The sequence below is a fragment of the Nothobranchius furzeri genome, chromosome 10 (assembly GCF_043380555.1).
Source record: "Nothobranchius furzeri strain GRZ-AD chromosome 10, NfurGRZ-RIMD1, whole genome shotgun sequence".
Taxonomy (NCBI): domain Eukaryota; kingdom Metazoa; phylum Chordata; class Actinopteri; order Cyprinodontiformes; family Nothobranchiidae; genus Nothobranchius; species Nothobranchius furzeri.
Window position 1 is genome coordinate 72288426 of NC_091750.1, and position 23248 is coordinate 72311673.

A 23248-nucleotide genomic window follows, 5' to 3' on the forward strand; every position below is an offset into this window, starting at 1 on the left:
CGAGCTCAGAGCAGATCTGAGAAGCTTTTTGGTCTGAACTCATCTACAGACTTGGTAGTTCTGCTATTCTGGACAGAAGTAGGGTTCTGCTGAGCAGTGGCAGTTTTACCATTAGGCATAGGTCGGCAGCTGCCTGGGGCCCCCTTATGTTGGGCCCCCCCTAGCCCTGAATGCTGGCACTCCTCTGTTAATGCCACAATGGACTATTCCTTTAAGACGGCGATGCACAAACAGGAAGTGATTGGTAGTCATTCCACTCCAATCCAGCTGGTGGAGGTAATGCACCAAATTGCTATTTGCCAAGTGCCATAAGACCACAAGTAAGAAGAAGAAGAAGAAGAAGAAGAAGAAGAGAGGTGGGAGCGTTCGTAACAAACTCGAAGCGGTAGTCAAAACATTAACCATGAAATGGAGTTTTCCTATTGGCTCCAATAAGAGAAAGAAGCAGCTTGCTTTAAAAAAGGTTTTATCTTTGCTTCCAAAAGTGACGCCATTTTTCTATGTAAACATCAAAAGGAAGCAGAAAGGAAAGACAATGGAAAATGTTTAAAGGGAGGAAAACATAGACCAAAATGGCAAATAGAAGGAAAAAAATAAAGGCAAAAGTACAGGAGCACTGACAGGAAGAAGAATGCACTCAAAGGGAGGGAAAGACAGGAAAAAAGTGGAGGACTAATAAAAAGTGAAAATAACTCATGTCAGAAGAGGGTAGAGTTTCGCAAATCGAGTTAAAGATAAGATTGTCGAAAATTTTGTGCAAGGAGGCCACGTGTCTGTGCTCGCGTTGGGCCCCCAAATTGCTAAATCCGCCACTGCTGCTGATTCCGTATCAGCTAAAAGACCAGTCAGGCTATCAACTGTTAGTGCAGAACCCAGTCTTGGGTCGAGCAAATTGATTTGTTGAAGATCCACAAGCAGCTAAAACCGGATCAACACAATTCAGCCTTTAATCACAACACAACTTGATACAACAGTTAGAAACTCCGAAAAAGAACCAAAATGACAAAGCTGCACAATTATAATCAACTTTTCTTGATGTGTACCTGTCATCGTTTTGCTGTTTACCTAAGGCTCAGTTCAAACAGCAAGATAACTATCTGTGATCATAAAGCTCTCCAACAACCATGAAGGCTCAAAAGATAATCTTATCAGACAATCCTACTACTGGCTCTCTGTCCAGGGTGTACCCCGCCTGATTGCCCATTGACCGCTAGAGATAGGCACCAGTCCCCCCGTGACCCTACGTGGACAAAGCGGGTTCAGACAATGGATGGATAATCCTACTGTGTGTGGTGTGTTAAGAGCATTCTGATCTGTTCAGATAACTCCGATCATAGACCAGGGATATTTAACATGTTGGATTGTCTGGATTCGATATCAAGGACAAACGAGTGCGGTCCCAGTTAAATGTGACGTGTAGACAATCAGAAAACGATGAGATTGAAGCATGCTCCTCCTCCACCATGTTGGTTTACTCTGTCATGTTTGATCTCGACAGGTTTGGCAAGATTTCCCATAGGACCAGGGATGTTTGCATGTGAAATCAGTGTGTGTTTTTACATGTTGCGTCACACCACACACTGCAGGATCAGTACTGTTGCATCTGGGCTTCATCTACACGTTTTTGGTCTCTCATGTTTGAAGAATCATCAGATAATTTAAAAATCCTGCCATGTGAACCGGGCCGGAGAAACAACGACTCCGTGTTTCCGTGGTAGTATGTGTATCTACTACCTTTACATCCTGCATTATTCACCTCTTTTGAGGTTTTTTCTGTTTGTTTGTTTTTTTTGAGAGCTACTCTCATCTTTTCTAGACTTGTGCTGCTGAAATGTCAATGTGTGATCCAGCTGTTTCCCACTTCCTCAGGTGCACAATTACTATTGTTTAATTAATTATAGAAGTCAGAATCAAATGTGTTCAGAATGACCTTACTTCATCAGAAATGTTTCGGATTCAGGAGCAAAGACAAAAAGGTAAGCTGGATCAGATAAGAAAAATCTGAGTTCTGCAGTTCAAGATGTGAGAAAATAATGTGAAATGGGCAGAAAAGTCAGATTTGAGCCTTTTTTGCCTGCAGTGTGATTAAGTGTGAAAGATGGCTCACACACACACTTGCAGACTGGATGAGTGGATTGATTACAGGTGTGATGGTATCGCTCAGGGGAGGAGAGCTGGGAGATTGAGGCACCTGCAGGAACAGGATGGAGATAAAAAGAGGTAGCTCAGGAGCCTGGAACGCCCATGATCTGCTGCTCTCTCACTGTGAGGTACGCCCACGTCACCACCACACCCCAGCCTAGATAAACTCTGACCGCATCAGGGAGCAGCTACACTCTGGGAGGTCAAACCCTAGCCCACGCCATCCCAGCGGTCCGTACTTTGGCGTAAAGAGAACAAACCTGCATGCTTCAAATTCTCTGATGCATCCCAGCTAGCATTCTTCATCTCTCTGCTTCACAAGCCCACAGTGATCTGCCTGTTTCTATTATAATAGTTCAGTGGTTGAAGCAAACATGTTCATAATGCTCTTTGCACAAAATCCCTCTCAGAGCAATTAGAGCAGTTTTGACAGTTTCAGTACCTTCCACAATGAGCTGTTTCAGGGCTCTGTCACTTTAATTAAACAAGCTGCTGCTGGCCATGCCCACCCACCCCCTGACTGGTTGCTATGAGATGTTTAACTCAGATATCCTGGAGGGTCTCTGAGTAGAGTCACTGCCCCTCTAGCTTTGAAAGGTGATGAGGGTTTCATGCTATTTTCACATATTGTGACATCACAAACGGAGACTTTATGAAACCACTTGTTATAGGCAGATATTTACTGAAACCAAACACTAACAGAAGACAGATAGATGTTTTTTTTCATATTTGGAGTGCTTGTAGAGGCAGAAGAGACCCACATGTCAGCACAAAATGATGCAAAAGGTGAGTTTTGGACAATGTTGTTGTGAGCCGGGAGGTGAGCACTCTCCACACACACCATTATCTCACCTGTGTTTGAGCTTCTCTGGTTTCAGGAGAGAGAGAGCAGCAGCTGCGACCCATCAGCTGATTAGCGGGCTGCCTTCATAAGGAGGACGGAGGATGCATCTGGTTGCCGGATGATTACGCCTCACTGGTAGAGTCCCAGCCCTCGTGAACTTGAACCTTGTCTTCGAACCTATTTTGTATCGTGTTTTTTGCCTTGACCTAATTCCAGTCTTTTTACGCTCCAGGCTCAGTCATCCCTCCCCATAACCTGCATTCTCGTTTTTGGATTCCTACTGTGTTACCATACAGTTCACGGTCTTCCTCCTCTGTCCTCGTCCTCTCAACTGGTTCCACCCCGCTCACTGCACAGTCTGCCCTCTCTCTCTCCTGCCTGCTGGATACCCATCACTCTGCGCTCTTGGACGCTCTCTCGCTCTCCCGGCTCACCCCTCCTCGGACAAACTACTCCTCGCTCCCATCCACGCTGCTTCCCGTTCTCTCACCCGCTGGATTTCCAGTGCGCCTTTAGTTATTATCCTAATAAAGATTTTTATTTTTTCTACATCCTGCCTCCGAGTCTGATTCTGCATGTCCTGGGTTAAACACTTGCTACAGAACATGACAAATGTTGCGTTTTAGCTATAGCGCCATGGCGCAATAGCTGTTTATAAGACAGACCGTTACCACAAAATTACTACCAAACAAGGTGGAATGAATGCCACAAAATTTGTGCAATGCCATGCCGGCAAGGTGTGTTTAATAAGACACACCGTTGCTGTAATATTAAGACGATTTTCCGGCATGGTGTGTCTTGTAAAAAGGGTTTAGTGTTGCTTTAAAGTGATAGTGTATTTTTTCTGGCAATAGGGGGCAGTACATACCTAAATCGTTGCAAGTAAGTTGTATTTTTGTGTTGGAGTAAGATCTAACCAACAGATGCCCATTAGGGTCAAAAAGTCCAAGGGAGTGAAAACTTCTGCAAAATGACAAGCACATCAGACTCCCTTTCATCTCTGGCTACAAGTGAAGAGCTAAATGTGTAAAACAGTATTCATGTGTGGTGAGATTTTGTAACTGTTTGTTACTAATCAGTAAATGCATTTTGTCCTCAAGGGCTCCCGTACAAGTAAACATGGCATCTAATATGGCGTCACCCAGTGACTTAGACCCACTCCCACGTATTTTAGACCTGATTTTTATGCTTATGTTACAAAGCTGCCAATATTTTTCAACAGCTGGGCATCATTTCATAAACTGTCAACAAGCTTTTGCTTGATATTTACAGCGATTAGCAGCAAAAACTACACATTGTCCCTTTAAAGGGACAAAGACCTGAAACGGCTCATTTAGGAAGGTACTGAAGAATAAAACTGCTGAAATCACTCAATGTTAGAAGCATTTCGTGCAAAGAACTTTATAAACCTGTTTTGTATCGACCATAGAATTCATACATTTGTCATGGTGGGGTTCAGGCGTCTAACCCACGACATACAGAATCAGCACTGAGTCAGAGTAGTGGTAAAAAGTATTTATTATAGAAGAAACTGAGGATGCAGCATAAAGTGAGCTGATCCCGTTGGTTGATTCCAGTACGTGGGGAAGTGGTTTAGCATGGAGGCAGGCTCATGGGGAGGGAAGAGTCCGGGGTGAGGTGTGTCCACAGGCGAGGAGGGAGCTGAGCTAGTGGAGAGGCTGAGCGGGTTCGGATCCAGAGGAGCGAAGGTGGGGTGCTGGAGGTGTAAGAGAGACAACAGGTAGGTAGTCCAAGGTATCCAGTCGAATGAGCAATGAGAATGAGGCCTGGAAATAAAGCAGGAGGTCAAAAGGCAAAGTCAAATCTCAAAAATCCAAATATTGGTCAAAATCTCAAAATTCAATTAGTTCAAGAGCTCGAATGTAATCAAAGGGTGGCTGTCAGAAGGTACCCAGGTAGAGTAATCATCCAGCGAAGTGTAGATGTCTCTCAGCTGCTTAAACACATCTGGCCGACTGATGAGCAGATCTGCTGCAGCTTGGTCAACCTCCAGACACGCCCACCTGCAGAGGGAAAGCTCAGAGACAGAGTGTGACAGCAGAAAACACACCTCAGACCGTGACAACATGGTTTTGGTAGAACTGTGTTTGTGGTTTTTAATCATTTACATCGTATAATCTGCATAATAGTTTCAACCTTTAATATAATATTGTAGGGAACATTATTTTTTGGTTAAATCTCAGTTTGAGTTTGGATCTTCATCAAATTCTGCTGCTTGATGCCGCCGACACCAAAGTGACCACCTTCAGGTACCAAGAATATTCTCTTTGGTTTGGATTGCTTTGTTATCCAAACGGCACTGATGGATTCCACCATGCAGACAAATACATTTTTTATTTCCAGTTCCTGATACAGAAGCTTCCTGGCCCAGTTCAGACGCCAGAGACTCACCAGTCTATCATGGTGTTTTACTATATTTGGAATTGGGGCTTTTTTTCCTCCAGTGTTTCTATATCTGCAGCCGACTCGAGTGTGAACAGACATTAACAATCCTTAAATCAGCAGTCGCCCACTGTCACCGTTATTATGGGACTCGGTTTGATGCCAGAATCTTTTCACGCAAAAACAAAAAAAGGTTTTCGGGAGTTTCTGGTTCCCTCGGCACAGAAATATCACACTAGTCATAGAGTCTGCTCACAAAGCCCGAGGAGATCTGCTCACTCACTAATATTAATAATGCCATTAAAATATAATAACTGATTAATCTGGATTGGGGAGTGGCACAAAGCTCTCTAAAAGTTTTCTGATGTTTTATAAGTACAATAATAAAATCTATATTTGATAAACTAACAACGGAAAAACGAGAAAAATCAACATATTCCATTTAATTCGAAACGTAGCGGGAAAACAGGTAAACAAAACTGCTCTGTGTTTTAAAAAAGAACTACAGCATGGAATTAGAGATACGACACAACCAGAACACACCTGAGATATTCCATCTAATCAAGAGACACATTGGTTTGTGTGGTCTGCTTCAACATAAACAGAAAACAGCTGTTCCCTTGTTTACATTAAAGGGACGGCCCTTTAGCTTTGTTAGCTAACAGCTAAAGGTGACGGCTAGGTGACACAGCTGTTAAGCGGTTTCTGGTGATGGTGAAGTCGCAGCCACTGGCTCACTCTCCAGCTAACTTTTACTGGAAACACTGAATTTCATTTTCATGATGTAAAACTTTATAAAACAGCAGGACCACAGTTCATTCAGTTTGGAACTGGCCCCATTCAGACTAGCCATTAGCTCATCAACCTGGTCACACTAAGCTCTCTTCCTCCAAACTAACCCCCAAATTCCACTACCTCCGCTCCGGTCCGCCCCCGCCTTCCGCAGCTGCTCGCTTCCGAACTCAATTTTTACTGGTACCCGCTCTACAACGGCTCCGCTCCGGTGCGGAGACCTGAGGTGGGCAAACAAGAATGCATGGGATTTTCGAGATCTTGCGATACAGTCTGAGCAATAAACGCGGAAGTTAGATCCAAACACCTGTTGTGTGGGAGAAGCATCGAAATGAACTGTTTAATCTGCCCATCATTTGTGTTGAGAGATCAGCAGTGTTTGGATCAACAAAGTGTGACTACTTTGATAGTGGAAACTGTATTTATGGCTTACTTTTGTGCATTTAAAGTTCAGCCGCCATTGATAGTTGTTAAAAGTTGTTAAACCTGTGCATATGAAACAAAAAACGCCTTTTGTTTATCGATTTATTGTGAAAAACGGAAGTTGTGCTTGCTTCTTTTCCTGTTGGGCGGTTGTGATTTCTTTCCATTTACTGCGGAGGTGCTCCGGCATCCGGCAAAAATAGGATCGATTCTATTTTTGCCGGATGCCGGAACAGAGGGCGGTGCACTGCGCCGCACTGCCGGAGCACGGCCGCAGTAGTGGAATAGCTCTGATTGACTACAACGGGACCGATTTTGCTCCGGCGTTCGTGTCGGAGCGGCGCGGAGCAGAATTTGGGGGTTAGGCTGTTCAAAGAGCCATTGTTTGGATGTTTTTATCATAATTTTCACTAAGAATGTGTAGTTTCTGTTGTAGCTGGTTGTTCCACTGGGACCAGATCAGCAGATGCAGAACCAGAGTGAGAACCATTCGCCCTCCTTCCTTCGCCGAGGCCCTGCAGCTCAGAAGCCCCGCCCATAATAAGCCCCTTTTCTTTTAGTCTTACTTACTAAACCAGGGTTGACTTTTATTTTTTGACATGATTTAATTTTATGAACTTTTCTGCTATTTTGCCTTTTATAGTTTCAAACTCTTTTGCTTCCTCTTTTTTTCATTTTACGTTTCAGGTTCAGACTGCACATCTGAATCCTGAACAACTGGTCTGACAAGTTTAACAAGAACATAACAAAATATATAAATAAAAAAATCATCAGAGATTCCAGTTTACATTAAAAGAACCACACGGTTAAACTGAATTGAATCCGACCCCCTTATTACAAACTTAAAACAGATTACAACTACGTGATTAAATGTAATAAACGGCGCTCTAAAGGGTTAACGTGTCCTCTACGGCCGGTTGACTGAATTATGTTCTTTGCTTCCAGCTGTGATGACACGTTCGGCTCTAACATGCCGAGTCACAACAACACAAACCTGAAAGGAAAGGCTTGTTTCTGTCTTCTTGGACCCGAGTGGACTCGGTGGAGGTCACCGACTCCAAACAAAAGTTTCAGCTAAACAACATAAAATCAGAAGAGCTGCAGGGCAGAAAAACACCAAATATCCAAAACATCCGAGAGCAAAAGAAAAAACACAAACAGGATGAGTTGTAACTCAAACTGCTGACAGAACTCAGGCGCTCAGGAACGGAGGAGGAGCACCTGCTTATCAAAATGAGAATAAATGAAGTTATATTTAATAAAATGTATATAAATATGATTGTTTTTATTTATAACCTGATTGTTTAAACAGACGCAGGAAGAAAACCAAACACAAGCACAAGAAGAGGTTTCTAAACTGGAAAAGGTGAAAATGATGAGTTAAAAAGGAAAATCAAGACTTGATTTGAGTTCATGCAGGATGAGTTTGTGTTTCTGGACCAGCGACAGCAGAGAGACACGACTGAGAGCTCAAGCGTTACCACTTCATCGGTCGATAAATACCGTTTAATCAGAAAAGTCCCTCTGTCGTGGAACTAATAAAACTCTGTCTGAAAACTCTAATTAAAAATAAAATAATTTTGTGCAGCGGCTCCACGGGTTCTGAAATATGGCGTCTCTGCAGCAGGACCAGTCTCAGATAAACCCATTCGTTCTTTGCAAGAACACTAAGAGCTTTAAAGGATTTCCTATTGTCTTACAACACAATTTACAAATCAATATTTCATTAGCTGGATGAAGGTGCAGCGTTCCTGCTTAATAAAGTTTGGCTGTTGAGGTTGTTTCAGCTAGCAGGAGCAACTCCTGAGTTAGTGACCTCACTCACGTCCATACCCGCTGCTTTGGCTTCACGAGCTTCTGAATCAAGAGAATTTCAACAAAAATAACAAACACGGCTTTCTTGAGCTTTGATTGTTTGTGTTTATTTTATTTTTATTTAAAATGTTTTTGACACCAGGACATGATTGTTAAACCTGTCCTGTTCTGGCAGCTTAGTTCGGTTAGTTTTACTTGACGACAGAAAGGATGTGAGATACTTCTCCTGTTGAACAGTTGACTTTATTATGTTTTATTGTTTTATGCTCAAAACAAAGTTGTTTGGTCCCTACCGGTTACGGTTTTAAAGGCCAAGTCGACTGAGAAAACATTTTTAATGATTAGTCTGATTCTAACGGGTCACTCTGAGTGTTTCGTGCAGGCAGAACATGAAAATAGTCTCATACACACAAGGCATTCTTTTATACTAGAGACCACTGCAGATGTGTTGAAAAAGCTAGTGAACTTGGTCTTTAACAAATTCTACAAGTATTTCATCACTTGTCAGGATTTAGTTAGTGCCGTTTCAGCCTCCAGCGCCTGATGGAGAACGATCTCTTCAATTGATGGATGGATGGGTAGACAGACAGACGAGAGAGAGAGAGAGAGAGAGAGAGAGAGAGAGAGAGAGAGAGAGAGAGAGAGAGAGAGAGAGAGAGAGAGAGAGAGAGAGAGAGAGAGAGAGAGAGAGAGAGAGAGAGAGAGAGAGAGAGAGAGAGAGAGAGAGAGAGAGAGAGAGAGAGAGAGAGAGAGAGAGAGAGAGAGAGAGAGAGAGAGAGAGAGAGAGAGAGAGAGAGAGAGAGAGAGAGAGAGAGAGAGAGAGAGAGAGAGAGAGAGACCTTGTTTCTGCAGACTAGTGGGCCATTCCCATCTGTACCAGGTCGGCCCAGGCCGGGTAGCCCCAGCCTGGCCCGGTTGATTCCACACATCCTTGCCTTAAGCCCATGTGGGCTGATTCTACCCACCAATCAGAGGCTTGCTCTAATGGAAGGTGTGAATTTGCTGTCAGCAGTGGGTGTGTTGGCCCTGGTCGGCCTGAAGCAGACCCCCTCGAGAAGAGGGCTGAGAATGAGCCTTGGTTGGCCCGGAAAAATACCAGGCCACCCAGATATGTAAACAACCTACGCTACCCGGCCCGGGCCGACCCGGTACAGATGGGAATGGCCCATAAGCCTGGTTCCATTGATCCATCTCACCTCACATTCAAGAAAATATTCGACTGAATCTAAAATTAGCTTTAAAACAAATAAATACATGACGTTCATCTGAAATAAAGGCAAGAATATTACTAAAAATCAGTTTTTCGTTGAGCGCTTAAGCGGATGTTGATGCTTCATGGTGGCTATCCTTCTCTCAGAGCCTTCATACAACCAAAAACACAAAGAAGTGAGTTACCAGGAGTCAGAGGTGTCTCCTTGGTGTTCCTGCTGAAGGTGAAGTGGAACATCTACTTAGGCTGTTTGCTTTTTAAAGCGCCTTCCCTCCTCTCCACAATACCCTTTACTTTGCTTCAGCTTAAGGTGGATTTGTGCTGAGAGGTGTACGCATCAGAGCAGACGCAGCCATTCTGAGACGTGTGTCTGTGCATTCGATTAACTACTGTACAGCCGTGATGAAACAGACGCAGAACGTCAGCATCACTGAGTGAATTTTCCTGTTACAGTCTCTGGAAGCGCCTCTTCCCTCCGCCTGCTGAACTCCAGCTCGGAGCCGGAGCATGCATGAAAAATGGAAATATTGGAATTTCATCTGGAGGAGCTGAAAGCCAGGTAGGGCTCAGACCCAGCAGCGTGGTGTTGGGTTTGTTTCCTGATTCAGGTGTGACGCAATAGTGACACCCACTGCAGGAAATCGAATCTGCACCACTTCCATCTGGATGTTTGCTCATTTAAATATCACCTGTTTTTTTTTCTATTAAACACCTTCAGCCAATAAGAATTCAGACACATAAAAAGATTTTCCATGAAAAGTGGATGAACTTACGGCACAATTTCCACCCACAAAGCCTCAGCCCATCTGGCTCCAACACCTAAATTATGTTATTTCAGCAGAGTTTTGCTGCTGCAGCAACCTCAGGTCCCAGAAGTCAGTCAACAATCATTTCATCTCAGATTTTCTCCATCAGCTGAGACAAACAACAAACAGATATGTTAGGTCCATCTTGTCCACCCTGCTCCACAGAGCCACATCAGGGGCCTGAAATCACTTTATGATGATTTCTTACTGTTAGATTCTCATTCTGTGACCCTGCAGCTCATTTTCTCACAGCTGGCAAATTATGTGGTGGCAACGAGAAGATTTTCCTCTATAAACTGCATTTGAGACAAATACACACTCAGCATGCAGCTAGCTCACGTCAAAGGAAACAGACAAAAGATTTAGTGCACACCATCCTGAGACCTTCAAAGTATAAATTCAATTCAAAAATATTTAATTAATCCCAGAGGGAAATTGATTGCTGTAGTAGCTCAGAATAATAATAATAATAATCAAGTCATTCAATTCAATTTTATTTAAATAGCGCCAAATCACGACAAGAGTCATCTCAAGGCACTTCACATAATAAACATTCCAATTCAGGTCAGTTCATTAAGCCAATCAGAAAAAATGTGTCCTATATAAGGAACCCAGCAAATTGCATCAAGTCACTGACTGTTAGTGACTATACGGCAATCCTCATGCTAAGCAAGCATAAAGCGACAGTGGAGAGGAAAACTCCCTTTTAACAGGAAGAAACCTCCAGAGGATCCTGGCTCGGTATAAGCAGCCATCCTCCACGACTCACTGGGGATCGAGAAGACAGAGCACACACACACACACACACACACACACACACACACACACACACACACACACACACACACACACACACACACACACACACACACACACACACACACACACACACACACACACACACACACGCACACACACACACACACACACACCAAACAATGTGTCCATGGTTACACTGTGATGTCTTAGTAAATATTCCATTTGGTGAGAGATAAACTTTATTGTATTTATCCTAGTGGATCTATAATTAAATGGATAAACTAGTAGTAGCACATCCAACGTCAAGGAAACAAAAAGTTATTATCAGGAGAGGGAGAATGTTTTAGTGGTTAGCAGCAGTGTGCTAGACGATGGCCCCCTCCATGAGGCCACCGCAGCTCAGCAGAACGTCATTGTAGCTTCTTCTGGGGAGAAAAACACTTAGAGAAAAAATAAAGTTAACAGCTGAAATAGCAGGAAATAATACAGTTAAAGAGCAGATTGTAGAAGAAAGTAGTAGAGTGTGAAAAGTGGTCAGTGTATCCTCCAGCAGTCTAAGCCTATAGCAGCATAACTACAGAGATAACTCTGGATAACCTAGCCTTTTTAGATGGAAGCATGTTGGAGGCAGGGCAAGGGAGAGCCGTATTTGCCGACTGTACACTCCACCTCCCTGTACTCCCCCACTTGTCCAGATCTAAGCTAACATTAGATTTTAACCATATTAAATAAAAATGTTTTGAGTCTATTCTTAAAAGTAGACAAGGTGTCTGCCACACGGACTAAGACTGGGAGCTAAGACTTTGGACACTGTCCAAAATAGACGATAAAATTGCAATCCCTATTGAAAAATGGGAGGTGGATCCATCAGTCAGCTTTGACCAGAATTTCTGGTCCCAAACTTGTTTAAAAATGATCAGACACTCCAATTTACAATTAATTAAGTACAAATCTCTATACAGAGTACACTATCATAGACTGTACATATACTGGACAAACGGATTCCATTGGCTTCAATAACACGTTTGTTGTCTATAATGGGAGGTGGCCACCACCGCCATTTTGACCGTGTCACAGGTTCCGTCCAGCCCAGACAATTCCATAAAAGGGAAGAGAGGAGGCGCTGAGGGTGTGGCTGTAAGGCTGGGCTCGAGTGACGACACCCAGGCGAACTAGCTACGAGCTAACCTGAAGCTAACCCTGGCTAACCCAAAGCTAAAGCGGAGGTGGGAGCCGAGCTAACGGATGTAGCCACCTAGCTTCAACCCAACCGGAGCTAACTGGAACACCCATCGACCTGAACCTTACACGGAGTTTAGGTGGAGGTTTTCTGCGCCTGTTCGTGAGAAGTACCTGTATTAAAAAAGTTTTAAATCGGTAAGTTTATAATTTATTTCCGTAATGAAAACATTTTGCTTTGAGCAAGTTTTCAGTACAGTTTTTTTCGGCGCTATCACTCCTGAGTCGCACCAGCCATTAAATGTATCATGAATAAGAGAAAATATATTTAAGTCGTATTTTGGGGGGACATTTTATTATCCTTCTTACAAAATCTGAGACCAAGCGTTTCACATTGCAACACAAGCACCGGTAACCATAACAGAATGAACAACAGCCAGCAGAGGAGAGGATGGCGGTGTTTCAAACCCTCCCGGCCGGCGAAGACAGCTCATTCCTGGGCTGGAGCCGGCCCTCAGCACCCCGCCACAGGCTCTAACAGATGCTGGCGGTGTTTGAAACCCTCCCAGCGGGACAGGGGAACTCATTCTTGTGTGGGTCGGAGTCGGCCCGCAGCAGCGTGGTGTAGCCTACATATTTTGTTATATAAGTTGCTCCGGAGTATAAGTAGCAGGACCTGCCAGAAAATGTAAAAAAGTGCGAGTTATAGTCCGGAAAATATTGCAGTTATTAGTATTCGAGCTAAATTAGCAGCGTAAATACATTTCATATATTTCCAAAATGTTATACTTGTTTGTATCTTGTACAGCCAACTAGTCTTTATTCTGGACTCAGTACAATTTACCAAAAGTAAAGAGACATTCTACAGATGAAGTAAGCACAAGATAACTTACTGGAAGACACGGAATTATCATCAGAACCAGAACAAGAGAGCCTGATAACAGTCGTGAAAATAACAGTTAAAAAGTATGTATGTATAATAGAAATAAAAATATATTAGAATTGGTGTAACTCACTGTGATCCAAACAATAAATCAGCCATAGCTGATTAGTAAATATGACATGAGGTCTGGGAGTTTTTAATTTTCATTTTTTTGTTAGATCTGTTTAAATGTCACCATGGCAGCCTGTGTGTCTCCAACATCAGCTACACAAGCAGCAAGTTCCACATACCTGTCTCACCACTTCATGTATGGTTTTGTACTTTAAACAATTATGACAAACCTGTTATTTTTTCTCCATAGCCATTTGGATCATTGGAGACAGCTGAGTGAGGCGTGGTGCCCAGAGAGCTGCAGAGACAACCTTGGCCTCCCTGACGTCTGTGTCTCCTGGTTCGGTTGGGGTGGACCATCGACATACATACATGTGCCAACACTTTGCGCCCTGTTTTATAAAATGTAGTGTTAAAAATAAATGTTTTTGCTCAATTACTGGAATTTCTTTGGTTAAGACAAAAGTGAGGAATAATCATTTACAAGTTATTTGTACAACAGGCCCATTTTAAATCCCAACAGTTTCTTAGCAGACAATAGAAATGTGTTCTTTACTAACTTTACTTGGTTTAAAACTCTTACTAAAATAGTGCCGTATTGCAAAACCCAATCATACTTGTTATGTAAACATTAGCTTTGTAGATATTTTTTACAGATATATATTTGTGTGCAACAAATCCAAACTTAAATAGTTTGTCATTCTTTATTGAAAATCAACAAAATACAGTTATACAGAAGTGTGGGAAAATGATAATGTGAAAGTATTGCTATTTAAATGTAATCCTATTTATCTTTAAAAAGGAAAACTCTAAAAATGTCCTGTACAGCATCATGACAGAAGAATGGTGGTCTGTCTGTCAGAATGTGCTGAACAGATTTGCTCTTTGAGGAGGAGTGTCATGTTTGGAGGAAGGTACTTAACCCAAGACATGCAGAATACAACACTGACCAAAAACTGATGGAAAAAATGATTTATTTATAAGGAGGAACTTAAGGTGCACAGATAAGTCTGTGGTTGGAACTGCAAAAACAGCTCAGCATCTGGAGGAGGGAGAACACAGGTGAGCTTAGGTTCTGGTTTCAAAATCCATTGTAGGCAGGCAGAGGTGTTCAGCAGACTTACTGTGGTGGGTGTATGTGTTGGCTGGAGGAGGGAGAGGTAGAGAGCCGGGGGAAGCGCAGGAGAGGGAGCAGAGGTGGAGAGAAGCGGGGCGTCCTGGTGGATGGGGCACTGGGTGAGATGAGAGGTGGGTTATGGAGGGTGGTGATAAGGTCCGTGTGTTGAATATCCAAATCCTGGAGTAGAGGTCAGTATCCAATGAGGTCGACAGGAATCCTGAAGAATGGTAAATCCAATATAAGAGCAAAAACACTACGAAATAACATTAATCCTAGGAACACTAGAGGTAACACGAGTGGCTGGTTACTACCAAAACTGAGGCAATCTTCTGGCGTCAAATTTTGTCCTCCATCCACCTTAAATAGGAAAGCACCCCGCTGATCGCTGATCAGGAACGGCTGGGGTGGAGTCACCAGAACCATGAAGAACGTGTCTCCAGAGACAACTCGGGTCCTGGTACCGATCAGGAAAGCGGACCTTATCACCCAGAGCTGCCAGGTCACGCTCAAAGCCTTCATGTTCACGCTGCAGAGCCTGAACGCTGGCCAGGTGGTGGCCGTAGTTGTCTGTGTTCAGGGCCTGGTTCTTCTCCTCGATCCACTCTTTGGTCTCATCAGCGTCTCTGAGAAGACATCAGAACTCCGTCTGAGTGTGGGTCCAAACTCTACTGACCCGTAAGCGGCGCATAAGTGTGCGGGGTACCTGTGGAAGCGCTACACCTCATGGGCGCTGCCCAGCATGTTGCAGCGAGCGCCAGCGGTTGTTCAGCTCCTGGAGAGAAACCAAACCCAGTGAGATGAAGGTGGACGCCAGCGGGCTGGACGCCGGACGAGGAAACCTGGAGACGGATCGCTCAGACAGGAAGGGAAGAGCTTCCTCTTACCTTGATGGAATTAAAGTTAGCCGTCGTCTGAATGCCCAACCGTACGGTCTGAGGTCAAAGGTCACAGGAAACACACACCAGTCAGCAGTCATACAGATGCATAAAGATAACTGTAGCCATGGCAACCAGCTGACATGTCCCCACTTTCACCAGCACCTGGTGCCTGCCGGGTCACCTGAATTCCTGTGTGATTTCAGCACGGTCGGCCGTGACTGCGGCCATCAGAGGTGACCTCTGATCAGCTGAATGAACTCACCTTCTAGGGTGACGCCGTCTTGCCCCGGGTTTCCACGGGAGCCGTCAGCAGCACGTTACTGCAGCAGCACGTCTTGCTCGCGTAAGCTGCTGCTTGGCCCTTCCCACGAGACGCGAAGCAGCAGGGGAGCAGCTGTCACCGACCGAGCACGAAGTCACTCGAGTGACTTCGTCAGTAAACACAACAACAAGCAGGAGAAAATTACAACATGGTTTGTGTTTTATGTTCTGTCCGTTTTATAATCGCCAATACGGACCTGAAAAACAAAGGAGACCGCTAGCTAGGTGATAACTTTTCACGGGGCCACTCAGTTAGTAACCTTTTTTAAAAGTAAAGCAACCGGAAGGCAGTACGTTCTTTATTCTGAAAATCTCGGTAGCTTCTCTCAATTTCCGCGTCCGATTTCCTGTCTTTCCTTCCCCAAAAATGTCGAACTTGACCCGTTTCAGAGGCGTCGCGCGTAGAAAATAGAACCGGCGCGTAAGGGCCGCGACATGCTGCTCCTGAGACGCGGCCGACTCGCGCTGCTGACGGCACCGGTGGAAAAGGTTCTGTTGACCACAGCGGTTCCTATCAGCAGCTATGACGTGCTGCTGCAGTAACGTGCTGCTGACGACTCCTGTGGAAAGCCGGGGTTAGAGTCGGCTTCATCCTGTAAACAAACAAATGAGTGGTAACAAAAACACCACGTCTGGTTCTGGTGGAGGCGGAGGACAACACGCACCTTTCCAGGAGCAGAACCCAGATGTTCTTGTTGCTACAAACAGAGACGAGCAGAGTTAACAAACCAGGAAGTGAGAGGGACCAGCTGCTGCAGACAGGTGACGCTCACCTGAGCCTGAACCATAGGAGCCTCCTCAGCCATCAGACCTTCTGACTCCAGTTCAGATGCCACCTTGTTGATGTCCCTCAGGCGGGACTCGTTGGCCTTCAGGTCCTGCAGGACAAAAGCACCTGCTGATTATCACCTGAGCTGATCTGACAGCTGCTGCTGGAAGACGGAGAGGAGGAAAAGTCCGACCTTCTGGAAGTCGTCAAACTTCTTCTGCAAGACCTCGACCTGCTCCAGGTCCGACCCGTCTCTCCATCCTCATTCAGCTAAAGACGCGAGTTCAAGTAAAACAACCTAAAGTCACACAAACACAAAGCAGGTGTGGAGATGTTCGCTCTGAGCTGGAGGTCGTTCCTCGGCTGTGAAGGGCACACGAACCTTGTTGGTGCTGTTGAGCAGCGTGAGGATGTCGCCCTTCTTCATGGTGACCTCTCCAGGACTCTTCTCCTGGTAGTCGTACAGAGCCAGAACCAGCTCCTTCCCGGTCTCATCGTCAGTTGGAGCCACTTGTTGCTGCCGGGTTAACAGGTCTGGTGTTAGAACGTGGTGGATAAGAATGTTCTGACGGGCCGAGGGTTCTGAACCAGCGAAGTGACCTGGACCCAAACAAAGTGAGCCAGAACCTGCAGACACCTCAGAAACATGTCAGGACCAGACCTGCTCTACCTTCTTCCACCATGGTCTCTCCTTTCTGGGTGACAGCCTTGATGCGAGGTTCATGACCTGTGATCTCAGCCTGCAGAGCCTGGTGCTTCTTCAGCAGGTTCTGGACACCAATCAGGTCCTTCCCTTAGGACACATGTTAGAGTTCAGCATTATGCAGTAGACAGACCAGTTTAACCTAGGGGTTTCTTTCTTCTACAATCTGCTCTTTAACTGTATTATTTCCTGCTATTTCAGCTGTTAACTTTATTTTTTCTGTAAGTGTTTTTCTCCCCAGAAGAAGCTACAATGATGTTCTGCTGAGCTGTGGTGGCCTCATGGAGGGGGCCATCGTCTAGCACACTGCTGCTAACCACTTAATCATTCTCCCTCTCCTGATAATAACATTTTACTTTCTTTGATGTTGGATGTACTACTGCTAGTTTACCCGTTTAATTATAGATTCACTAGGATAAATACAATAAAGTTTATCTCTCGCCAAATAGAATATTTACTAAGAAATCACAATGTAACGTGTGTGTGTGTGTGTGTGTGTGTGTGTGTAAAAGCCATGTGTAGTGTTTATTTATAAAGCATATGTTGTTGGATTTTATCCAGAATCAAGACTTTGAAAATATATAGTTTAATTACAGTTTGATTTATTTGACATCTGTATAATGTTTATTATTTTGTTTTTTCCCCCTAAATACCTAACGTTTTAGTTAACATGAATATTAGTCATTCATCACAATACATGAAGTTACACATTTTAAATTTTAATAGGGGAAGACTGCAGGAGGGAGCGGTAAAATACAGGGGGTCCCCTGCAAAAACTAACTTTACGAGTCTGATGAAAGTTGCTGGTATTCCCGCTGCTTCTTCGGTAAACAGCGCCAACAAAAACAAAGAAACTTGGGATCTTGTCGGCGTGGCAGTGGGATTTAAGGGAAACGCTGTATGCCCTATAGACTTCTCAACGAGCTGCAGTATTTCTCCGGTCAGATCTGTCTCCGAGTTCCACGAGCGGTCAGCCCGCAGCAGCGAGGCGCCGCATCGATCAGCCTGCCCGGCCTGACCGCTGGGGATTACCGGATGAAAGAATAGAGCACAGAAGTGTCCCCCCAAGCGGCGCGCCCCGTCATATTTCAACCCATTTTTATCTTAAATGCACTGGGTTTTACCCTATTACCCATTTAAATATGCCCTATTAATTATTTTACCGTATTTTACATTTAAATTTCATGGTTAAACAGTACATGCTACATGTTAAACTGATAGTTAGCTAGCTACTTCGGTAAACTCAGCTAGTTTAAAGGCAGCAGTGACATAAAATACAAATATAGATTTTAACTTACCGAAAAAAATGAAGTGGAGACTCCTTGGACGCTCTATTAGTGCAATTAATACCACAGCAAGTCATTTTGTCCAACAATTGCACCAATATTATCCAAAACAGAATTCACAAGCACAGAGACTCAAAATCCCGACACAGTTTCCAGGAGAGACCGAGGCTGTACTGAGGCCTTTCCACGGAGCTAGCTCTGTGGTCACGTGGGTCTGAGGCGGCGGTCACGTGTGTCGGATGCTCATTAATTATACAGAATTTTAGGCTTTCAATACACTTAAACAGAAGAGTGAGAAAAAAATTCACTCCCCTCAGAGTTGTCATGAGTATAAACTAGATAATTTAGACAAAAAAACATTTTTTGAACCAGGCTGTAAACATGTTTATTTCTGCTGTGAAAATGGCATTTTTAACATGGGAGTCAATGAGGATTTGCTCGCTTTTGGTACCAGCCCCCAGCGGATGAGGGTGGAACTGCATTTTTTCTTACTTCCGGGTTGGGACCATTTTCTGAGCGGCATTGTGGGGGCTTGTACACTATACAGGTCATCGGATGTTCAAGATGGGGTTTGTGTCATCTGACACATGAACACAGTGCACAAACAACATTCCTGACAATTACATTCACGCACTGTGGTCCTGTCCACCTGTCCAGGAATTTTGGAGTAGAGTATGTGAGGATCTGTCAAAATGTCTGAAATGTCATATCCCAACTTCCCCCCTCTTTGTTTACTGGGAAACTTGGACAATGTCCCGACTGAAACTTCTTTGGCTCACGTGGTTCTGACTGCCATATGCATCGCTAAGAAAACTATCCTCTTGAATTGGAAAAATAGAGGCAAAAATATACTGCATTAACCAGTATAGAAATCTTTTGTTAGATCATATTACACTTGATTTGGCCTCTGCCTCCACTTCAAATCAATCTCTCTGGGCTCCTTTGATCGGTTTCATCACATGAGGTGGGGGGGGGGGGGGGTCTGAGTTTGGAGTATACGGATGTTCCCTGGAGGTGGGTTACCTGGGGGGTGTCTGAGACTGGGGGGCCATTGCCCCCCTCTGGAGGTGCTTGGGTTGCCTCGGGGGGTGGACTACTGGCAGTTGTGAATGGGGCCCCTTGGAGGTCTTGGCGGCGGCCATGGGTCACTGCCTGACAGCTGCATTGCCCCTGGGCGGGTCTAGGTGGGGGCCTGGGGGCTCGGGGTGTGGGGGTGGCCGGCCCTGTGTGGGGATCTGGGTGGGGCCTTGGGGGTCGGGTCCTAACATGTCCCTCTGCTGTCCCATCACGGGGAGGGGGAGGTCCAGGAGGGGGAGGACCCAGCCTTATCTGGATGTCCTATGTCTTATATATTCTGGAAGTTGTGCAAATGCAGGGATGGGCATAGATATTCTGCTGGGATGGGGCTGGGTTGGTGCCCTCAGACTCCGTGAGGCTCTGCAATGCTGCTGCTTTGGGCCCTGGCAGGATGGGCTGGGGTGTCCATGCCCTGGGTGGCATTTTGACAACAGAGGTGCCTATTGGGGTCAGTGGGGGAGCTGGCTCCCTGGAGGGCTAAGCCCTACCAGCCATTCCTCCCCCATCCCAGCATATTTTTCTCCTGCTCCCTCACATCATCACACAAACATGCACATAGGACCTTGGGGGGTGGACAAGTCAGGGAATGCGGGTATGGACCCCATTTCCTCATTCCTGTGGCAACCTGCCCCCCAATTTTATTTGCACCTTATACACTTCCACCGACGACATTCCACGCACACACACAGGGCCTTGGGAGTGAGCACATTCAACGGCACTTGGCAGGGGGATTTCTCAGCCTCATCCCGGGTGCCAGTGCCCACTTCCAATTTTAAACTGCACTTAGACACCGAGGGCTGTGGGTGCAAGTGGGGTGGTGTGGTGGCATCAGCTAGCATAGGCCAGACAATGCCCGCACTGCCCGCTCACCACAGTCATGGAATACACCTCATCAACACTCAACACTATATTGGAGCAGGCAGAGGGAGACTAGGGGTCTTAACACACCTCTGCTTTTGCTTGGCTTCCTGGGGCTGGAGGATAGGAGGGAGATCTGGCCATCTGGTTGGGGTCTAGGGTGGTAGATTGCTGTGCTCAGCGTTGGGCGGGGGAGCCTGCTCATCAGCAGCCCGGCAGAAAGGGTCAAACTCTGGTAACCGGTAATGGTTGTACCCAATGTGCAGCAGTACCGGGACCAGAGTGAACAGGGTGTGTATGGGGAGCATGAGTGGGTGTCCGCATACATTTTTGTAAGTCTTTGGTTGTATGTGCATGTGTGAGCATGAGGGAGGGAGTGTGTGACTGTGTTTGTATGTCAGGTGGGGCCTTTGACTCCTTTCTTCTCCTGGGACTTCTTTTGATGATATAGATCTTTGTCTCCCCTCCCCCTGCCAAACCTGGTGTGGAGTGTGGTGCCTTGGTCTGCCTGAGTGTTCGTGGCTCCCGGGTCAGGGGGTTTAAGATCTTTGGCACCTGCCTGGTCAATCTCGATGGCTGCCTGGTGAGGTCTGGGTCCCTGGGCTCTGCTAGGTCCCCGGCGGGGGTGGTCGCCCCTGGGTCCCGGGTCGCTGGGTCCCGGGCTCGGCCGGCTAGGGGGTGGGAGGCTGCGGGCGGGCCTGTGGGCTTGCCGCTGATATCTCCCGGGACTTTGCCGGCTGCTGGTTGTGGCCCCCCGGGGCGATCCTCTGTGCCTCTCAAGGGGGGGCGGGGGCCTTTCTGGTTGCAGTCTCCTTGGGGTTCCTGTGTTCTGGGGCAGCGCCTGGATCTCTGGGACTTGGAGCTCCCCCCGTCTCCTACACATCTTTGGGGGGCAGATCTGTGGTCCCTCACACTCTCTATTGGACGCTTTAATAGAGAAACCTTACACAAACAAGCGCGTGTACACACACAGGTGCTCACATGGTGCTCTCAAAAGTATGGGCTTGGGCACGTTCAACACATGTCTTAAGGCTGTCGTTGCCACTAAATACACTATGATTTATTATTGTGTGATTGTTCAGTTAAACAATGTTGATTTTATATTTCATCACCTGGCTGACGCAGTGATAGCTTGCTCCTGATGTATTGTTGTGTGTCCCATTTTTTTCTATTCTTTCTCTTTCTGCAGGTCTAGATGCAGACTCTTGTTCATTATTGTTTATTTTTGTGGACAACCCCCCCCCCCCCCACACACACACACACACACACACACACCTTTTGTCTTTTCCTTTCTCTTTCACCTCTGACTCTGTGTCTGGTCGGAATTACAAAGCATTCAAAAACAATAACAATACGTTTTAGTATCAGGCGTGACATTAAAAGCAGACGCTTTGATGCTCCACCTGAGAGTAAATCTGTAAGGCTTGTCACCAGCATTCGGACAACAATTCTGTTTGCTTCATAGCCAGACAGAAGATGGTTTAAAAAAAAGAAAAAAAAAAGACTGGGAGCTGATTCCACAGGAGAGGAGCCTGATAACTAAAATATCTGCCTCCCATTCTAATTTTAGATATTCTGGGAACCACTAGTTATCCTGCAGTCTGGGAGCGAAGTGCTCGGTTAGGAATGTATGGAACAATCAGATGACTGATGTATGATGGAGCTTGATTATTAAGAGCTTTATATGTGAGAAGAAGGATCTTAAAATCTATTCTGAATTTAACAGGTAGCCAATGTAGGGAAGCTAAGACAGGAGAGATATGATCTCTCTTTGTAATTGTCATCAGAACTCTAGCTGCAGCATTTTGGACAAGCTGAAGACTTTTAACTACATTCTGTGGACTTCCTGAGAGTAATGAATTACAGTAATCCAGTCTTGATGTAATAAATGCATGAACTAGTTTTTCAGCATCACTCCTGGAAAGGATGCTTCTAATCTTAGCAATATTCCAAAGGTGGAAAAAGGAAATCCTACAAACCTGATTAACCTGGGATTTGAATGACATGTCCTCGTCAAAAATAACACCAAGGTTCTTTACATTGTTCTCGGAGACTAATTTAATGCCATTCAGGTCAGGTGATTGACTAAGCAATTTCCTTTTCTGGATTTCTGGTCCAAAGATGAGAACTTCCGTCTTGTCTTGATTTAAAGCAAAAAGTTAAGAGTCATCCAATTTTTTATGTCCTGAAGACAAGCCTGTATTCTCCTTAACACATTAGGTTAATCAGGGTTAATGGATAAATATAACTATCATCAGCATAACAGTGAAAGTTTATACCATGCTGTCTAATGATTTTACCAATTGGAAGCATATTTATAGTAAAAAGAATTGGTCCAAGCACTGAACCCTGTGGTACTACACAAGTAACCCTGGAGTATGAAGATTTGTCATGTACATTTACAAAATGAAATCTGTCAGACAGGTAGTATTTAAACCAGCCTAGCGCTGTTCCTTTGATCCCTACAATATGTTCAAGCCTTTCTACAAGAACAATGTGATCTACTTTGTCAAAAGCAGCACTGAGATCTAACAAGACTAGAACAGACACAAGATTCTTATCTGAGGCCATGAGAATATCATTTGTAACTCTCACTAACACAGTTTCAGTGCTGTGATACTCTCTAAAACCAGACTGAAATTCCTCAAACAGAGCATTAGTGTTTAAATGCTCACATACTTGGATGGCCACTATTTTCTCCAGGACTTTGGATAAAAATGGAAAGTTAGATATTGGTCTATAATTCATTGGGTCATCTGGATCCAGAGAAGGCTTCTTAAGTGAAGGTTTGATTACAGCAACCTTAAAATCCTGTGGTACATATCCATTTACTAAGTATAGATTGATTATATCTAGAATGGGGGCAGTA

General features: G+C 45.0%; 1 protein-coding gene across 11 annotated transcripts; it reads right to left on the bottom strand.

Moving 5' to 3' along the window:
- Positions 1 to 14324: 14324 nt before the first annotated feature.
- On the bottom strand, positions 14325 to 18855 carry LOC139072314 (spectrin alpha chain, non-erythrocytic 1-like). 11 transcript variants are annotated; one of them, XM_070555968.1, is made up of 10 exons: positions 18457 to 18854; positions 17126 to 17248; positions 16838 to 17055; positions 16649 to 16725; positions 16460 to 16564; positions 16352 to 16384; positions 15191 to 16279; positions 14799 to 15110; positions 14492 to 14704; positions 14325 to 14409 (listed from the first exon to the last, which is right to left on the bottom strand). In XM_070555968.1, exons 2-5 carry the CDS (start codon positions 17136 to 17138, stop codon positions 16558 to 16560), a joined length of 315 nt encoding a protein of 104 aa, XP_070412069.1. In that variant the 5' UTR covers positions 17139 to 17248; positions 18457 to 18854; the 3' UTR covers positions 14325 to 14409; positions 14492 to 14704; positions 14799 to 15110; positions 15191 to 16279; positions 16352 to 16384; positions 16460 to 16557. The 11 variants fall into 11 exon arrangements, with proteins under 11 accessions (XP_070412069.1, XP_070412072.1, XP_070412070.1 ...); XM_070555971.1 differs by having other exon boundaries at positions 16838 to 16972; positions 17117 to 17248; positions 18457 to 18844; XM_070555969.1 differs by having other exon boundaries at positions 14845 to 15110; positions 17126 to 18855.
- Between the last annotated feature and the right edge of the window lie 4393 nt (positions 18856 to 23248).

Coding starts and splice junctions, on each gene's coding strand:
- LOC139072314 (XM_070555964.1), bottom strand. CDS start 15,006: ATGAAGGCTTTGAGCGTGACCTGGCAGCTCTGGGTGATAAGGTCCGCT. Junction 14,705..14,798: donor AGAAGATTGCCTCAGTTTTG/GTAGTAACCAGC, acceptor ACCATTCTTCAG/GATTCCTGTCGACCTCATTG. Junction 14,410..14,491: donor CAACACATACACCCACCACA/GTAAGTCTGCTG, acceptor TCCCTCCTCCAG/ATGCTGAGCTGTTTTTGCAG.